General features: G+C 38.2%; 2 protein-coding genes across 4 annotated transcripts in view; one reads left to right on the top strand and one right to left on the bottom strand.

The window, feature by feature from the left end:
* Window positions 1–1,104: 1,104 nt before the first annotated feature.
* On the bottom strand, window positions 1,105–14,454 carry LOC144642532 (poly(U)-binding-splicing factor PUF60-like). 2 transcript variants are annotated; one of them, XM_078501505.1, is made up of 12 exons: window positions 14,340–14,454; window positions 13,005–13,104; window positions 11,362–11,570; window positions 10,649–10,740; window positions 10,345–10,465; window positions 8,049–8,141; window positions 7,154–7,281; window positions 6,327–6,619; window positions 4,665–4,838; window positions 2,855–3,210; window positions 2,253–2,442; window positions 1,105–1,244 (listed from the first exon to the last, which is right to left on the bottom strand). In XM_078501505.1, exons 1-12 carry the CDS (start codon window positions 14,388–14,390, stop codon window positions 1,135–1,137), a joined length of 1,917 nt encoding a protein of 638 aa, XP_078357631.1. In that variant the 5' UTR covers window positions 14,391–14,454; the 3' UTR covers window positions 1,105–1,134. The 2 variants fall into 2 exon arrangements, with proteins under 2 accessions (XP_078357631.1, XP_078357632.1); XM_078501506.1 differs by lacking the exons at window positions 13,005–13,104; window positions 14,340–14,454 and adding an exon at window positions 12,000–12,973.
* LOC144642533 (RING finger protein 145-like) overlaps window positions 14,346–19,681 on the top strand; it is a 38,090-nt gene continuing 32,754 nt past the window's right edge. Inside the window, exons 1-2 of one of the 2 annotated variants that reach the window (XR_013568745.1) lie at window positions 14,346–14,743; window positions 15,837–17,914. Coding sequence is in view for 1 of the 2 variants with exons in the window: in XM_078501507.1 (XP_078357633.1) it covers window positions 14,623–14,743; window positions 15,837–17,404 (1,689 nt within the window). In the remaining variant the exon portion in view is untranslated. Of the gene's footprint in view, window positions 14,744–15,836; window positions 18,285–19,681 lie in introns of those variants that run through there. The other variant, XM_078501507.1, reaches the window with a different exon arrangement.

Consider the following 19,681-nt stretch of genomic DNA (forward strand, 5'->3'; position numbering starts at 1 on the left):
ATGGTCGTACCAACCAGTTTTTTTCCGACAAATGGTAACCACTCCATGCAGAGTGAGGTCCTGGGGCCAGACATGCCTTAACGTTGAAACAGAAGTGAAATCATTTTCATGTATAACTGTTTTTTTTTTTTTAATTACCGAATGACCTTTATAATAATACAGTATCATGTATCTACAGGTTATGAACTGCCTCAAACCTGCTGTTGTAAGTCATAGCATTGTTAAGGATGTTTACTGGTTATTGTTTGCCTAACGAAATCATAGACTAGACAACACCTTGTGTAAGAAAACTGACAAACATTTAAAGCTAAAACGTTGAAATAATTTTATTTTGCTACTAAGCTTTCTCACAAAGGAGAATCATGGTCTCAGTGAGATTTTACTGTGGTCTTAGCTATGAGGACTTGAGCTGCCTGATACAGTAAGTAGTCTATCCCATATAAGTGGTACAACTGTACATGAAGATTGACGCAACACTATTGTAATTTAAGCACTGTTGCACAAAAAAAAAATCATTTTTTCATTGGGTTTCCTTGAGTAAGAGAAAACTACAGTAGTGACCTTCAGTATCGGGGTAGCACTTATATTCATGTTTGTTTTCACTCAATCCATGAATGAAAAAGGAACTACAACTGCTTGCAGACTATCACTGAGCATCTCAAAGCAACAGTCAAGTGCCCAATTCAATAGTGGAGGGGGACAGGGGGCGGGAGCCCGGGGGAAAAGGGGCGGGAGGCTCAGACCCCCTGCCCCCCCCCCCCCCCCCCCTCAATGGCCTAAAAGGTCAACGCTGGGGACTTATGACATTAAGGCTTCCTATTCAAAAGGCAACTGAAAATAAAACCTATTGAGCTTTTGAAATTATGTACAACAACGCTCTCCAGATGAGGAAAAAAGACCTTCCAAGTACAATTAGAGATCTCGATCAGTGCTTCTTTTGTAAATTACTTACTAGATTAAATTTCTGCAACTTGCATGTTATCTCTGACTAAACAGTTTGCACTGTGTATGGAAAGATGCAAGTTTTGTGCAGAATTTAGAAACGCAAAATGTACAGTGAATGACTCCAAACAAAATTACTAGTTCTGTTTGTAACGGTAGGTGAACAGGGCGACTCTTGAACAAGGATGAATGCTATCCAGACAGATCTCCTGCACTAAATTTGATTTCATCGTAACCCTCGGCTTTAATAACTCGGCCTCCAAACCATCTTCCATTAAGAGCGTTGGCTGCCTTCTCAACTTCTGTAAAGACAGGAAACAGATAAAATTAATGACTGTTTCCAACAATTGTGTTCAAACCTGGAATTGGTTTCCATTGTTTACAGAAAATGAAAACAAACCAATAAAAGTAAAAAAAGTGAATATGTGAATAAGCCACCATGAAAAACAGCATAAACAAAAGCAATACTGAAATACCAATTTCTTCCCCGTCCACACAAGAATGCTTTAATAATAATAATAATAATAATAATAATAATAATAATAATAATAATAATAATAATAATAATAATAATAATAATAATAAAGTTTTTTGGGCACATTTAAAAAACTCAATGCGCTTACATTTCTATATTAAAAAGAGGTTAGCTAAAACTAATATAATGTTAGAATTCCTAAGACACTAAAAAATAAAATAAGTGATTAGAAATGGGTCAACTTATCAAAGGAAAAAATTAAGGTTACATAAAACTAGGTTGGGGGGGGAGCCCACTAAAAAATAGATCAATAATAAAATTTCCGAAACAAAAATTTTTTAATGTTTTTAGTGCAGATTTAAGGTGACTCGATCAAAATAAATGACGTGCTGTATGCCTGTCAAAAATTTCCAATAACTTCGCCTGAAACTTTCGCATTTTACTCGAAATTTATCGAAGAATAATACGCACATCAATATGTCAATGTACTGATCGTGAATTTTGCGCGATGTTAACTGTATTGAACACACCTATTTGGATAAAACTGCTATTTAAGCCCCAGGGTGGGTGGGGGCAACCCACGGGAATTTGACACTGAAGCTCTCCCAGGGTAGGGATTTTGACATCTAAAATAGTCTGCTGGGTTAGAAATTTAGAAGAGATACCTTGTGAAATTTGACATTCACTAGGTGCCCAGGGAAGGGGCATTTGACTCTGGCTTCCAAAAAAATGCAAACTCCCCTGGGTCTGCCCACCCCCACCCCGGGGCTTGGCATTGATAGGTGCATTACATTTACTGTACATACAGTGGGAGATTCTTAGTGGTCATAGTTACCTGATGTTTGTGTGAACTCGACAAAGATCTTAACAATGACCTCAGCATCTTCTTCTTCACCTTGCTTTTCATTATAAATCACAACTCTATTGACCACACCAAACTTGCTACACTCATCTGTTACCTCATGCTCCAAGTCTTCATCTAATTCTTCAACTCCAACCATGTTACGCAGAACAAGCACTTTGGACTGAAGACAAAAACATCACAGCTATAGCATTGACTACATGTAACTGCATTAAGAATATTTGCCTGCTGCGATGCTCTCTTTAGCATCGAAGCATTAACATGCCATGCAAAAATGATGTATTATCAGGGGTATAAAACATGATTTCACACTGACTACCAAATCTTTACAGTTTAATCATTGGATAGGTGAACGTTTGCAATAAAAACAGCAAACATTCTTTCTTGTTCTGAGGGTTTTTATCAATAGAAAACTGTAAACTGGTGTAGCCTGAAACCAGGCGTTCATTAATCTGGGGACTACAGCTTACTCTACCTCAATGGCTCATCAATCCCTAATGCTGAGATATAAATGTTTAAATCAAATAATGTACATGTAACCTAAATTTACAAGCAAGACTCAATGTTGCACTCACCTCACTTTTGCGTGACAACTTCTGCATGACCATGTATCTCGCGTTACTTCCTGATATTGACATGTTCTCCTCGTGGCTAATGCTGCTCTCTGCCACCTTCCGCTGTGTTTCTTCCTCTATCTTGGCACGCACCTCAGCCTGCTGTTGCGCGATGACCTGCACCGACTGCTGCTGCTGCAGCTCCTGTAGCTGAAGCTGTTGTTGTTGTACATGTAGCTGTTGTTGCTGTAACTGCTGTTGTTGAAATTGTTGTTGTTGAAGCTGCAGTTGTTGGACTGCTGCTGACTGGACTGGGAGACCTGTGGTTGTGACCACAGGTGTGGCAGCAACTGGTGTCACTACTGCTGCTGGTGGTCCTGTGAATTCAGAGTAAAATTTAAATAATTAAAAAATAGTGATTAAAAATGTACAGTTTTGACAGTGCTAGAAGACAAAACATGCGAAAAACAACAACAAACTGATAAATTATGTACTTGTAAGCAGCAGGGCTTGAAATTGCGACTGATATGGTCGCCAATGCGACCAACATTTCTCTGTGTTGATGATGAATTATTTATTCAGGTATTGTGTTCTTCCAGAAAATTACATTAAAGGATCTTTGCTTCTAAACATTCAAAATAACATGCTGTAAAAGATTTTCTCACATTGGAAAACTTGCATATGGCTAACTGCATCTAAAATCACCCTATAATGCATTGCAAACCCTTGAGCACCAAGTACGTCATGTATGCCCATGGATTGTGTCTCTTGAAATGGAGTATTTTACAATCTGGCGACTAAAAACTTGCATTTGGCGACTATTTTTTACCAATTAGTCGGCAAGTGGCAACTTAAGAATTTTTTCAATTTCGACCCCTGTAAGCAGCAATGCAAAAAAGCAAAAAAAAATAATAATAATTAATTAAAAAAGCATGCATAACATCCAGGAAAGTTTCAACGAAAAGTTTATTATCCGAGTTGACAAGTTTTGGTAACGACTGCTTACGTATACATGTCAGCATTATGTTGAAACAGACAAAGAAATTCAGGCATACTCATATTAAACAAATCTTCCCCATCTTGGAAAGTTGATAAATGACTTTAGAAGACAAGGAAACACCAAAAAAGCCTGAGAATCGTTGAAAACCACTCGATAAACAAAGTGCGAACAGGGCGCGAAGCAGTACGAAGCGTCTTGAGAACTTGGTAACCAAGCTTCAAACTCAGTGGTCACTGGAAACTACACATTTGCCAGGTTACTGAGCAGCCAAGATCGAAGCAAAACGATGGAAAAATGTTTACCTCGAGCTAATTTACGCCTTATATTAGCAGGAAATGTTACCTCTTTACCTGAAAATTGTACCAAGGAGTATGAGCAACATTCAAACATTCAAATTCTGTAAGGAGAACTGTTCTTAAATTGATGACTGCATCTTTTTAACTTCCAAACTCATGGTGCGTCTTACAACCGAGTGTTTTCGGAACATTATTTTTCAGTTTGGAAACTTAGGATGACAAAGTTGCCAAGTTTGGGGTGCGTCTTATAACCGAGTGCGCCTTATAACCGAGAAAATACGGTAATAATAATTTGCACTAATAAACTATTGGTTTGTTTTTTAATTTACAATTTTGTCATTTGATGTATTTTTCACTTTCCAATGTTTTGGTTTTGTATCAGTCAAAGTAGCCGGGGCTCAAAGTCGTTGTAGCCGGGGAAAATCCCCGGCCCCCGGCCCTTAGTGACAGCCCTGAACTGTCATCACAAGTGTGTATGGCAGGAAACATTATTTAGAACAGCAAACATACTTTGCAATAATCAGGGACACGTTACCTGCCAACAGTGCTGTAGTCATGATTGGTTGTGCAGCAATACTCGTTGACATCACTCCTGGTGCGAGGGTTCCTGGGGTCAAAGTTCCTGCTGCCATAGTTGGTAAAGCGACCAAGCCTGCTGTACCCACAATAGAAGTAATCACTGTACTACCAGCGATTGTGATTGCTGGAACTGTAGAGAAAAACAAAAAGCAACTTGTTAATGAATTATTACAAATTAAAATAGCCATTTTTAAATTTCTTATCTAACTGGTGGCATCCCTGGTGAGCATTGCTTTTAAGGTGCACACCTATCCTAGGCAGACACTTCACTTAAGGTAGGCATATCGCCATGAGGGACAATTTTGTAAGCTGAAAACCTCTAGATAAGATGGACACCTCTCTTAGACACTTCTGTTCAAGCTGGACACCTTCATAGGGACAACGAAGGAGGAACCTCCACATGCTGTACACCTATACAAGTGGACACCTTATAAAGGTGAACACCTCTCTAAGGCAAACCTTTCCCTTAAAGTGCTACTATATGAATTTTCGATTTCCATTTTTTTACATTTTCGTGTCAATAGACTTTCTTACTCACCTGCCATTTTCAATCCATTACGAACATCACAAGTCGTTTTATTTTAATGTTTATTTCCGATAATTTACGCCGCCATTAAACAACCGTGTTCCAAGGCTGGGATAGGGAGAAAATGACTCAAAGGCTGCAAATTCCTCACGGGTTGAAATTAGAATAACAATCAGCATAGAAAATTGCAGGAAAACAAGCCCGAAGTTTTTGTTGCTTTTCGCGTGAGTTTCAATACAAATTGTTATTATAATTTCAATCCGTGAGGTATTTGCAGCCTTTGACGTCATTTTCTCCCTGTTCGCAACCAAGCTGGAAGTTTTTATGCCGTAAATATGAAATAAACGTTAAAATAAAAAGACTTCTGATGTTCGTAATGGATTGAAAATTGAGGTGTAAGAAAGTCTTATTGTACAGAAAATGTAAAAAAATAGAAATCGAAAATTTGATCATAGTGGCACTTTAAGGTGGACACCAGACACTTGTTGTTGTGGACACCTCTCCAAAGTAGACAATTTCCCTTAAGGTGGAAAGCAGTATGCTAGACACTTCTTGGTCACCTCCCTATGGTAGACACCTCTAGTTTTTTAGTATTACAGTACATGTACATATTTCTGTATTACATCAACCCTCCAAGTTAACTTTTTTCCTTAGTGGCCACTTGGCGACTATCTATTTACTGGTGAAGTCGCCAATAGAAAATTTTGGCCGCCAAAATATTACTATCTGTAAATCTAGCCAACAAAAAGCGCGAATGAAACACAATTTTAGCGCAAAATTTTTCTCTGGAAAAACTCAATGAAAGAAACAAAAAGAATAAAAAGATCAGTTTATAAAAACCCAGAAATTTTTCAAAGTGAGTCCATAATGTACAGAGCAGTTTTTAATTCAGAATTTTACTGTTGATAGTCTGCTCAAGCTCCAGAGCAGTCCTCTTGAAGTCGCCAGGACTACAATTTAGTTGCCAGTTCCAAAATTCTAGTTGCCATGGTGACAAAAATGAATGTAACTTGGAGGATTGTACATGTAGAATGTCGATGGCTCTCAGAAATAAAGGGTTTAAAAACTCGAAAAGACTTAGTTCTTTCTTACATGTACTTGTCAGTCCTTGTTCCTGGGCTTGTATCTTTGCCGACACTGCAGCGGCAGCCAAAGCTGCTGCCGGAGGAAGCGTTCCATTACTGCTCTGTGCTGACGCTGGAGGTGTGATGGCACGGCCGACTCTCAAGTACTGTCCTCCCAGATCAAACAGGTTCATAGAGGCAATAGCATCAGTCGCTGACTGTTGGTTTTCATACTCCAAGAAGCCGTATCCCTTGTGTTTGCCTGGCATGGTGTCTGGGGCAAGAGCGCAGCTTTGTACTCGACCAAATGCTTCAAATACACTGAAATGAAGGTAAAACAAGCACATTAATTTTGAGTTTTACAATTTTTTGCCCTGTAAGAACAAACAAACTAAGTGAAATACACATACTTACTACATGTATCTGTAAGTTGCACATGTAGTTCAATTTCACCCTTTGTACAATATGGCATTTTCCTTTGTTTTATATTCATTATCATACATTCTAAGAAGACAGACCATAAACGTAATGGCGCTCCTGCAAATATCTAATTGCTGTAACCATTTATCAGCACGATGCACAAAAATTACTGTGTTCAATTCCACCATTGGCATTTTTTGGCTCCATTAAATGCTATACCAATCGTAGAACATTTTAGAAGGAGTCACCAATGATATGAGCACAGTTACAGGACATGTACATTTATTAAAAACTAGCAATGGTATATTGCAATTCCTGAGTTTTGATTGGTTGACAGACAATGGTACATGTATATGAGCTCATATACCATTGACCACAAAAATGGTAGCGGTACACGTCAATGAAAACAGCTGGGGAGTTCAAAAGAATAATCACCTTTTGATGTCGTCTTCAGCCAAGTCTGGATGAACTGAGGCAACATAAATTCTTGCATACTTCTTTGCTTCCTGTTCAAACTGCTCAATGAGTGGAGCTGCTTGTGGAACGTTACTTGGACGACCCACCTAAGACAGAGCAATCATTGCCATCATTGTAAACACAATTAGACAACACTAAATCACAAACACGTTTAAAATAACTACATTTTTCCCAAGATAGTATGTAAGTGTAGTTCTACCAAACCTGCAGCAATACACGTTAAATAACTTAATTAAACTTTCAAACCCTCAAACCTTCAAGGGAAACCAAAAAAAGATTTGAGTTTTCAGGGGTCAAGTTATCAAGGATAATATTAGTAAGAACAATACCCAGAGGGGAACTGAAAAAAGTTCGAGTTAGTGGGAGGTTCAAGTAATCGGGATTCAACTGAATCAACAAAGCTAAATCAGTTGAAACTAAATTACTAAACAAAGGAACAAAGCATTTTTTTAAAAAAATCTCCATAACATTTTCTTCAAGAATAAAAAAAGGGAAGCCTCAAGCCATGCGGCCCATACTGCCAGAGCTTATCTCGGTTTCAGCAGCATTAAGCAGCTAGGAATATTTCTACTCCCCCCTGAATGGGATGCTAGTCCATCATAGGGTACCCCTCCCCCCAGGATTATGCCGCCGGTACCATTTATACACCTGGGTGGAGAGAAGCAATATGAGAGTAAAGTGTCTTGCCCAAGAACACAACACAGTGACCCCAGCCAGGGCTCGAACCCGGACCACAAGATCCCAAAGTCTGGCGCACTAACCATTAGGCCACCATGCCTCCCATTTATTTCTTCACGAATATGTAAAAAAAAAATAATACAAATAAACCATGCAGTATAACATAGATGCAAACCTTGATGTTCCTCCCACCAAGCAGAACTCCATTCATTTGTTCCAAAGCAAGCTGAGCTGCTTCTGGTAAATCATACTCCACAAAGGCAAAACCCTACAGAGAGAAAAACATCAGTTAACTGTTTATACACTCGTCTTCATTATAATAATAACAATAATAATAATAATAATAATAATAATAATAATAATAATAATAATAATAATTTTTTTTAATAATAAAATAAATAAACACTTTATTAACCAATTTCTAAAAGAATTACAATGATTTGACTATTCGAATAAGAACTTTATATATAAACATATTATTTACATAATAATAAAAACAGTGTCTTTAAAAATGTAGAAAAATAGTAAAAGCGACTTCAAGAGCAATAATAAAAGAAGAACTATATATTAAAAAAAAAATATTCGATCTAAATTGCAGTACGAGAATTCTCTACTTGAAAGTCCATATCATAAATGTCAATGTTCCTGTTTCTCTTTACAGTTCTTGATCCCCTTAGGCAGATTAAGGCGGATCGGAGGATCGCAAATGAGACTTTTGATAATAATAATAATAATAATAATAATAATAATAATAATAATAATAATAATAATAATAATAATAATAATTTAGTGCCCCAGGACCATGGTTTGGTCTCGGCGCTAAGGACTTTAAGCAAACATTACGTAAAGAACATAACAATAATAATAGTAAACTATTTGTATAGCGCGAGTATAGGAGCTGCCACAGAGAAAGATCTTGCGCCATATGTTTTCAAATTGAAATTCGGAATTGAAAGGTTTTTAGAAGATGAACGCAGCTGACGAGGTGGAGTGTAAGGAGTAAGAAGATCGCGAACGTTTGAAGGCGCCAGATCGTTTAGAGTCTTGTACGTAATGAGTAAAATTTTAATGATGATACATAAAAAATTATTTAGGGACCATTCATTTTTTAGAAGGGGGGAGGGCCGGAGGAATCCCTGTGTGTATTCAGTTGAAACTTTTTGGCCCTCCCCCTATAGTAGAGTAAAAAAATGAAGGCCCTCCCCAAAAGTGCAATATTAAATTTTGCGACCCCCCCCCCCCCACACACACATGCACCTCAAAAAAAAAAATCACATCAAACCTCTTTTTTTTGACAGAGCTCCACTCCGCTGTGTTGCACAAGATTATCTTTGATCGCAAAAAAATCTATGCTACAGTCAAACGCACGCCGTGCTATATACACAAATTGAAGCCCTTCTTCATTATGTGGAACACTACTCTCGCACTCTTTAGCATCAGAAGTGACCTTAAACGGTCAAAAATGCGAAAAATAGCCTTATAAACAAACACACTTAGGCACGAATCAAAACTACATTAACACAATTGGTCCATTTACGTGAGCCAATTAAAAACCAGAATTTTCGATCCTGCAGACAAGTACAAACACGGCAAATCAATTGATTTCAAATCATTCAATGAGACTTTGACATAGGAGCATCTGATGAGGTCCACTGAAGGACCGAAACTTGAGTCTTGCTTTAGATAAAACATTTGACAGAAGAGATGGTTGCGGCATACTAGAGACTTCAAACGCAGTAATCAAACTGCCATAGAATTTATTTGGTGGATGCAAGTAACGCAACAAAACAGATCAACAATAATGGAGGTAAAGTTTTATGTCTTTTATAGCTCCCAGAGCGCAAATCACAACAACTCAAACTAAGGGGAGCTTAAAAACAACTCAAAGAAACCATTGCTCTCAATGTTTAGAGACTGCAAGCCTTCAAAAGACTGGGATCTTTATAGACCCTCGCAACTGTGGTAACGAAACGTTATCCTACGAACTAACCGCCACTTCAGAATACGAGTTGACAGTTAGAAATCCACTGATCAATCCGATACACAATATAGACTACAACATTCCTTTAAAGGCTTTTAAGAATCTTTCAACAAACATGAGCCGATAAACCTAACAAAATATGTCACAGAGCTAGCAAACACAATGGCATAAAGATCATCACTGAAAGCGTTAATCAAATCAAATAGAGAGCGTTAATCAAATCATCCGTTAACAGACTGAAGGCTAACATTTAGCAACCAGCGGGAGTCGTGCTTGGCCTGTCACATTTTATATCACTTAATATTTTGATTTGGATTAAAATGCAGTGTTTTTCTACGCGACCCCCCCTTTTCAAAAACGAAAATAACGATGACCCTCCCCTTTTGCCACTGTAAAAAATTAGTGACCCCCCCCAAGATTCCTCCGGCCCTCCCCCCTTCTAAAAAATGAATGGTCCCTTACATGCATGCAACTATCACAAAGAACCCACCTTGTGCTTCATTGTGAGAGGATCCCAGGACAAGTCAATCTTTTTAATTGGACCAAAAGGAATAAACGCCTGTCGAACATGTTCTTCACGTAGCTCAAAGTTAATGCTCCCAACGTAGACCCTGTGAAAGGAGATTGATACTATCATGTTTAATAAATTGAATATAATAACATGTGTACATGTATTAATCTATTAATACTTTTATAAGACATGCTTGGCCTGGTAGAATTTTTTTTTAGTAGAATACAAATGTATTTATTAGTCAGTGATGTTATAACAGAAAGACAAGTTATTTGTGGGGTACCTGCACATGAGGGCTAGAGCTCTCTGTCGCTGAGCAGCGGTTTGCAGTGCAGACATCTGTTGCTGCTGAAGAGCTTGTTGTTTGGCCAACACCTGCAAACAAGATCAAATATTTAGATTGCTATAGCAACACAGACTGCAGCTGCCTCTTTGCTTGAACCACCCACTGATAATAAAGTGAGTAATTTTATCCCCCTCCCCCCTGATCAGTGTTGTTTCACAGGGTTTACCATTCACCAAGCTTTGTTTTCACAATGACAACATTGAAATAGGGGTTGGGGGGGGGGGAAGAACAATAACATAACATAACATATACTTTCTATAGACACGGTAAAAAACATCAGTTATAAGAATGGATTAAAACACAATAAAAAAACTGATTTTCATGTTTGCCGTGTGGGAGCATGAGGGAGACATCACACAATTGATAGGCCTTTTAAAGTGGCTAAAGGATCTAGCAGCTCTGGCATCGTGGGGAAGGCTATTCCACAACTGTGCCCTACTGTAACAGAAACTTAGGTTTTAAAAAATCAGTACAGGGCTTAGGTAGAGCTAACTTATATGCTGCCTTGTCTCTAAGGCAAATAGTGGTACCCAATTGGTGTAGATTTGCCTAAGTGTCTCAACAGTTTTGTCCAAGATTGACTGTAATGCAAAAGTGCCAAAACTAACACAGATAGAAAATAATACTTTAATCTAAATTAATTAACTAACCTGTTGCACAGACTGTTCCATAGCAAATCTCTTGGCTTTCTTGAGCATCTCCTCCTGTTGGTAGGTGAGAGGCGGCAAAGCTTTCTTTACTTCAGAGGGGCGTGGCTGCATGCCGCCTGCACCAGGTCCAATGATAAGTTCCCCTTTAGAACCATCGTCAATAGGTTGGTCTTCTGTGTCACCGTTTGCTGCACCAGATCCTGGGGAATCTATTGGATAATTAACATGTCTTAATCGCACTTTAAAGATAGTGACAATCTAGAGAGATGTTTTGCATTAGGTGATGAAAAAAAAAAATGTTTGCTACTTATTTAGCCCCTGCTTGAGAAGAATAAATTCAATACTTGTATTAAGCCGGCTTTTGACAAAACGTCAGTTAAACGATACTTGTCAATCAAAAGTTCGTGATTTGTGCCTGTCAAGTTGTTAAAAAACTTTTAGCTTTAGTCACCAAGTGTATTTTTCTGTGTAGTGCACATTTCAGGAAAAAAAAAACTATTACTTTAACGAAGTTTGAGGTTGATTGAAAGTATAAGGTTTAAAGTCTTCTGGAAAAATGTAACATTGGAAGAAACAAGATGAACATGGTATTTTAGTACTACAAATTACAATTAACCAGCATACTAGACTTGTTTTACCACCAAAGATTGAGTCACGACGTACGCTATCCTGGCATCAAGCCAAAGCTGCAGGGACTAACTTGGTTTGGATGCAAAAGACAAAAAACAGAGAAAGAGAAAAAAAAGAGAGAAAGGAAACAGAAACGTTATCATACATCAGTTGTATCAAACACAATCAACTGGGATAAATCAGCTGAACAGAGTTATTTGTACAGTATGGGCGGTGCAGTATACTTTTAAGTTTAACTTGATTTTACATTTGTAGTCAGTCGTGGGCCAGGTACAACTGTGTAAATGAATTTATCATGGGTTACGTAACCAAGTCTCGGGGGTGTTATGTGGCATTCTGTACAATGCCTCATTTGCGGGGTGTTGGGTATATATATTGCGTTGTCTTCATTTGTATTCATTCTAGTCTTACGACCGCGTCAGTTGCCTATTACATGATAAATGTTTTAAATTCGGTTGAGCGGGGAGCGAATTAGAATATAATAATAATGATGTAGTAAGAGACTTCAAATAGAGCCTGTATATTGAACAATAAGAGGTCAAACAATAACAAAAATTGATAACAGAGTGCTGCGCACCATTGTGAAAATTAATAAATAATTTATAAGAGGGGAAATTTTCCTGTTGAACAGCTTTTATAAGAGTTGTGGTGTGAAAAGGCACTAAAACATGTTTTAATCACAGTAAAGATAGAATTTTTGAGTATGAGGAAAACAACTGATTAGATATCATCTGCAGTCAGCTAAGAGCAACAAGGAAACTGGATGGATTAAGTGTTCACAAGAAAAAAGTTAGTTTTTACTTCAAATGTCGTATTACGGATACGTATACCAGATGGCAAAAATGGAAAATAATGCAATGCAACTTGCGCCCTAAAGGGAAAAAAGTAAAAAGAAAAAATCCTTTTCTGAAAAACAAAACAAGAAAAAACGAATTAAAGTACACAAGCATGTTTATATGTTGTGTAAAAAGCTTATTTTCATTATTAATAATTATTTGCAAAGACCAACCAACCTCCTCCAGGGCCAACATCAAAGCCCCGCTTCCTTCTCCTTCTCTGACTACCTTCACTCTCATTGTTCAGCTTGTCTTCAGAATCGGACGGTTTATCAACCTGTACAGTAGTGACAAAAACAATGTACATGTATACAGGAATGTTGGTAACATAGACGCCTTTTTGTATGGTGTACAACATACAAAAAAGCGTATCCAGGAGTCCCCCAGGATACAGAACTGTCTCCCATACAGTTCACTAAAAATTTATTTTTTTATCTCCTAGATATGAAGGAAAGTGCTTGAAATACACCTCCAAGTTTTGACGCCTACTTGGGGCAATTTGCGGTGAATTTTCTTTAGATTTTTGACGTTTTTTTTTATAAATCGGCCAAGCTCAATTTTTTACTCCATTGTTGAGGTTAGGAAAAGGTCCTTAATACAAAATTGGGGATCTTCTGGATTTCAATTTCTCCAGGTTGGCATCTCTGAACAAAGAGATATGGTAAGTAGTGAGGCCTCCCAAGGGGTAAATTAAAGGTGACAAGCGACAAGACCCTAAATACTGGCGACACAGGAACATTTTAATGGCGACAAGCGACATCATTACAGCACTGAAATGCCACAGCGACACAATGCGACAGCAACGCAATAGGGTAAAAAACAACAGCGACATTTACAGCTGTTGGCTAGGCGACATGGGTTCTCAGAAACATGCGACATTGCAGCACGGCTACCCCCCTTGGAAGGCCTCAGTAGTGGCTTAGAATATAATAATCACTATGTACAATGAAACACAGCAGTGGTTTATTTCTCTTAGCAACGCAGTCAGTTCAAATCATGTTATACAGGCAAGTCCGGACCACAGGTATATTAATGTATTATGGGGTGTCAGTATTATATATTTCAACAAAAAAGCTCTGAGCTAGGGTCCGGATCAACAGCCCAAAACATTACGCTGTTTGACTATACAATGTACACATATTAATAAAGTTAGCATGATCCATCGTTCATTCGCATTTTGAATTAAGCTTATTAATTTAATCGAATGATCTAGCTTCTTCTCATGTTTATCAACTCAGGTCTCTTATTTAGCAAGCTTTTTCGAAAATTCACATTTTGAGTGCAACGAAAAGATGCAAGAAACATTAAGCAGTCAAACATTACAGGAATATCGCTAAAATAAGGTGAATTAAGTCAAATGGCCGAAACTCGTGTAAAGGTATAGTACGCACGATACATTGAGATACAGAAAGGTTTATAAGCGTAAAGAGGGAATGACAAACGCAAGAACGAACAACAAATAACCTTCAGATCAGTAGGAGTCCAAACAAATAAAACACAAAGTTCTGTTACCTCTCCATTCAAGTTTTCTTGCGTCGGTAATTCGACAACAGCAGCCGCCATGATTCAACGTGTGTGAAGAATAAAAGCGATGCAAACTGGGAAAAATTATCATATTGCTAATTTCTTTCCTCTATTACCATTGGTTCATCGCTTACCAATCATAATCTTCGTACTATTAGCAAGCGATTCGATATAAAAACGTTACTCATTGGTTTAGAGGCATTCGAGCCAATCAGATTGGTCGTACCATTTGGTGCCATAAAGAAAGTAGTGATTGCGATTTCCGGGAAACATGGCGTTCAGCGAAGTGGTGTTTCGTGTGCCATTTCTTGTTCTTTTGGAGTGTTTGCTGTGTCTAGATGTCAAACAGTACAGCGACTGGTCACCATATGGAAGAATTATACAGCTTATAGGTAGGTTTGATTTCATTTTAATTGTAATTCAAGCTATTTTTACGTACGCCAAAGTTTTGGTGAGAAGCGTATTTTGACTATTTTATGCTTGACGACGTCTGTTGAAAAGACGTATTGGATAAGCTAAATCAACATCTTTATATTCCAGGATCGGACTTCGTAAGTCTTGCTCTGCAGTGCTCATCGTATATGAGAAATGTTATTGAATGAGTTATCAAAGTAAGCTAGCAGATCAGCTGCAGTTTTTCTAGCTAGTTTATGCCGACATAATATAAAGCATCTCTGTTGTTGTAAGTTTTATATTATAAAAGTTGTATCATTGTCTGGAGTAACTTTTGGCTAGTGGCCATACTTTAAAGATCATTTAATGCAACAGTTTTGTTGTTTGCTGGAAAGTGAAAATATTAAACCTGACACTGAAAATAATTGTAATGGCTGAGTCATTTCCAAACCTGGGCATAACCAGATTGAGGAAACAAATTAAGAATAAAACCTTAAAACTTTTGTGGAATTCAACTTTTAATTGACATGGGGTCGAATTATTTTCAGACATTATGATCTATGAAATATTTTACTCTAGTACCATTGGTCTAAACATGTCACATGATTCAGGCTGCATTTTCTATAGGTTATACTGTACCAAGGATCTTCAGCATGCATTTCCAGTGTTTGCCATATATTTGAGTTCAATACCCTGATGATAAAATAGCCTACACTGTACATATCAGTCTATGTACATGTTTACTGAATAATTATAACATAACTAATAATATACATCAAAAAATTTCTCGAATCTGATTGGCTTAGAGAAATGCAGTTTTTAGGAAATTCGATGCAGAAATGACGAAATTCAGTGCAGAAATGATGAAATTCAGTGCAAAAAAAATAAACAAATGCGGCATTCTGATTGGTTAATAAACAAAGGCAGCCACAGGGAGCCAATCAAACGCCAGGGTTTTGTTAGCCTTTGAAAATTTACTCCAGCTTATTTATCCCAAATTGCACTCGAAATCATGTGATTACCTATACTTAATAATCAACATTCTTTTGTTTAAAACAAACCTGACATTAGTCATTGTTAAATTTATTTCAGGAATCGTTTTATTTTTGGCACTTTCCTTGCTGGGCCGAGATGAACTGGTTAATTTCTACAGTCAAGCGCTTTTCGTCACCGTTGTGACATTCATGCTGTTCTTGAATGCATACAATAGCTTGAACCTCTTCTACACTTTGGAAGAACAAGGAATAACGAACTTAATCACAGAAGATGGTGCTGTATTGCTATTTTTAATGATCACTGGTGCCTGGATAGTGTATTTAATATCATTGGTGTTCTACTCCAGAGTTTTTTCCTCCATCAAGCCAGTACTTTTTTCAATTACGGCATTTCCTGTGATGCTGCGCTACATGTCACCTTCAAGCCGAAATGATGATCCACCTTTGTGGCTGTGCATTTGCTTTGGCTATGCATTTTATTTGACTCTAATGAGCATTTACCAATGTATACATGACATTGTCTGCCATTTTATAACATCAGCTCATATCATGCAGTGGATGTACAGAATGTATGGATTGACTGTCACTGTCGTGTTTCACTGGCGAAGGGTCAAAGTTCCTCTTTGTATGATGGCGTTATGGTTGGTATTATTCCTCTACAATGGCTTGACCTTTTTACTTTACTCCAGTGAAACATTAACAGCATTGCAGCTATTCAACTTAACTATGGCATTAACTTGCAACTCTGTCCTATCAATGGCATCTTGTTGTTTTGTAATTTACAAGCTGTCAGGGTTCATTTTGAACATTGTCAAGCGTTACCACCATGAGGACAACATTGCTCCACCTGGCGACCCTTACAGCTCTCCAGATGGTCTGAGAGAAGGGTTTGGATTCTTTTTTCTTGGTCTGTACACTGGGCTTTCAGGCTCAAAGATCAGTAGAAAACTTGTGCTTCTGGAACTGATATTTTATTTAATCATTTCAGCAATGGTGAGATCAATGTTCGAAATAGCTGAGCCAGTCCTTTTGGGTCTTGCTTCGCAGCCAAGCATTGTGTACCGCAAACACTTTCGGGTCTTGTCATTCTGCGTAACTCTTCTTGGAGCATCCATTTATTTGGCACTGAATTTGTACTTCTTGAAAGAAAAGATTCCATTCATCACGCCAAATGTTATCACCATAGCTCAAATAGTCGCTGCTTTAGTATTGTACTTCTTGTATGTTTACGAATCTCGACAAACTCAAATATGGGAGGCACTTGATGACTATGTGTACTTCATAAATGGTTCTTGCAAAGTGTTTGAGTTTCTCGTTATCTCAGCTGTACTTTTCTACAGAGTCTGTGACTTCAGTTTAGAATGGACGCTTTTTCAGATCGTCATGGCGATACTTCATCTCTACTTTAACATCTGGACACCAGCCAAGGAAGGCTGGCAAAGTCTTAAACAGCGCCACCAGGTGAACCAAAAGTTGAATTCGTTGCCGTCTGCAACTGAGGAGGAGATTGACGAGCTGAAGGATGTTTGCTCCATCTGCTTGGAGGAGTTGAAAGCTGCGAAAGTTACACCATGCAGACATTACTTTCACAGCCTGTGTCTTCGCAAATGGCTTAATGTACAGAACAAGTGCCCTATGTGCCACACTGCGCTTCTGTCGCTGTAAACAAAATGCATGCAACGTAGACTTATTCAGAATCAGTGACAGGTCTGGGTCCCCTTCCCCCTCCCCCATTTAGTTAGAAGGAGATGAGGTTGAAAATGTTTCTGTCCCTTCTTTTTTGATGAAGAAAAAACCCACTTCACACTGGGCCGCTTTTAAGCAAAATGTCCATCTCCTCTGGATCTGCAGCTATTTACCAGCAGCTAAGAGCCATCTATCAGCTAATTTCAGCTGCTGAAAGAGAGCTTATCTCCAGTGAGTTTTGACCGTTTTTACTGAAAAACAATGAATTTGGGGTAATTTTAAACTTGCCTAGGCTAGAAAAACCCAGCTGGGATTGTTAAAGAGCCTGCTTAGTTTTTCTTCGCTACTAGGCACATGTATAGGATTCCAGTGTAAAATAATTTCTGTATGTACATGTAGCCCTTATTAGCTATCTGAAGTTCAAACGGGGGCTAATTCAAGAAATTTAATCAAATAACTTTCTTCAAAAGAAAGACGGCATTAAAATTGGTCAGCTTGTAAGCTGTTAAAAAATTGTTCAAACATTGATCCAAATTCAGACTGATAAAGTTGGAATGTACATTTTGTAGTGGAAACTATTATGTAGCTTTGACATAAGTCTCAAAATGTTCAACATTTGATGTTATGATTGTCAATTGAAAGGAAATAATTGTTATTAGAAATTGTAAATTTCACAGGCCAAGTTTAAAGTGTATGAATCCTATAAATTGGAATTAACTGTACGTTAACTTATAAATAAGGCAAAGTCCAAATTATGTTTACTTGTTATGTTTGTTGCTACTTGTTTGTTAAACATTTATCATAGAAAAAATAAATATATTAATAGGAAGGTGAAAATAATTAAAATATATTTTATAGTAACATGCAACCATTGCAGGTGTTATTTGTAGGTGTCCTGTAGCATTTTGATTTATTTTTGCCACAGTTAAACTCGTCGCCAATAGATGAACTTAGGGAAGGTGCCTATGATAGTGGGTGGTGGTTCCATGGCAAAGAACGAGCCTCAAGCAGGGCATGCAGGTATCCATGGCAACTCTGAGAGTGGCAACCACCCACCAGGCACCGTCACACTGACCAACCCTATACTGACCAGATCCATCAATGAGGGAGCGAGGGTGAGGGAGAAAACAGCATTACAAATGCACGTTTCGAACTAGAAAGGGACTGCACAACCACACTCAGCTGGAATACGAATCGGGAAAACCCCAAATATCTCGCCCCCAGAGGCCGCAATCCTTCTGGTTTGCGCCAGTGATCGGAACCTCTGGGCTATTCTGAAAGCCACCACAAAGGCATCTGAATCTGATTGGCTGTTGAAAACTTGTTCGTTTCACCACAATCTCTGGTGCACATGCACAATCAAACCAGAACCAGGATTTCCTGGTTCCGGTTTTGGATTCGTCCAGAGCCGTTGAGCTCCCCGACCGCTGGTTAAGAGGAACGCAGTCTCTGGTAACAAGATTGGGAAAACCCCATATGTGACATCATGGCGCATGGTCCACTGATTGCCGCTGACCAGCCACATTGGCTCGACTTTAACTTAACCAAAATTACATTCAGACACATCAAAACACCTGGTTTATTACATAAATTGTAAATTGTATGTCTTATCCTGGTTACAGTTCAATTTTGAATAAATTGTAATGTCTTGTAGCATAACCGTAAACTTAAAGCACACACTGATTGGTAAATTTAGCATTTCCTTTTTGCCCAAGACAAGGTGCTGTTGAATGCCTTCAACTTGAGCACATGCTGATGTGCTAGGGGAGGTGGGTGCCGCAATTTTTTGCCCCCTTCTATCTGAATAAAATTCAGAAAATCCAACAAATTTTGTTGGATCTGCCCTTAGAAACTGTAGAAATGGTCAAAGCTGTAGGTGCAGTTTTGAGCTGTGGATGCACTTGGGAGGTTTCGGGGGGGGGGGGGGGGTACTCCATATAACGGCCTATACGGGGAGGCTCCGCCCGAAAGGGGTACCTTTTTCAGGCTTCAGGTATATAAAAGGGTAGCGATTTCACAAGTTTAGGTATATGAAAGGGTATGAAAATCCGTCATTTAGGTTTTTTAAAAGGCCTGTAATTAAAATATTTCGAACAGACGCACTTTATGGCTGTATTATTTTAATTTATTAAGCGCTACATAAAAATGAGAAAAAAACGTCCTGTTCTAAGGCTATGTCACGTCTTTTAGGTATATGAAAGGGGTACCTTTTTTCAGTAAAAGGTATACGAAAGGGGTACAATTTCTGTCAAAATG

The sequence above is a fragment of the Oculina patagonica genome, chromosome 2, assembly GCF_052425735.1.
Source record: "Oculina patagonica isolate OP01 chromosome 2, crgOcupat, whole genome shotgun sequence".
NCBI classification, from domain to species: Eukaryota; Metazoa; Cnidaria; class Anthozoa; order Scleractinia; family Oculinidae; genus Oculina; species Oculina patagonica.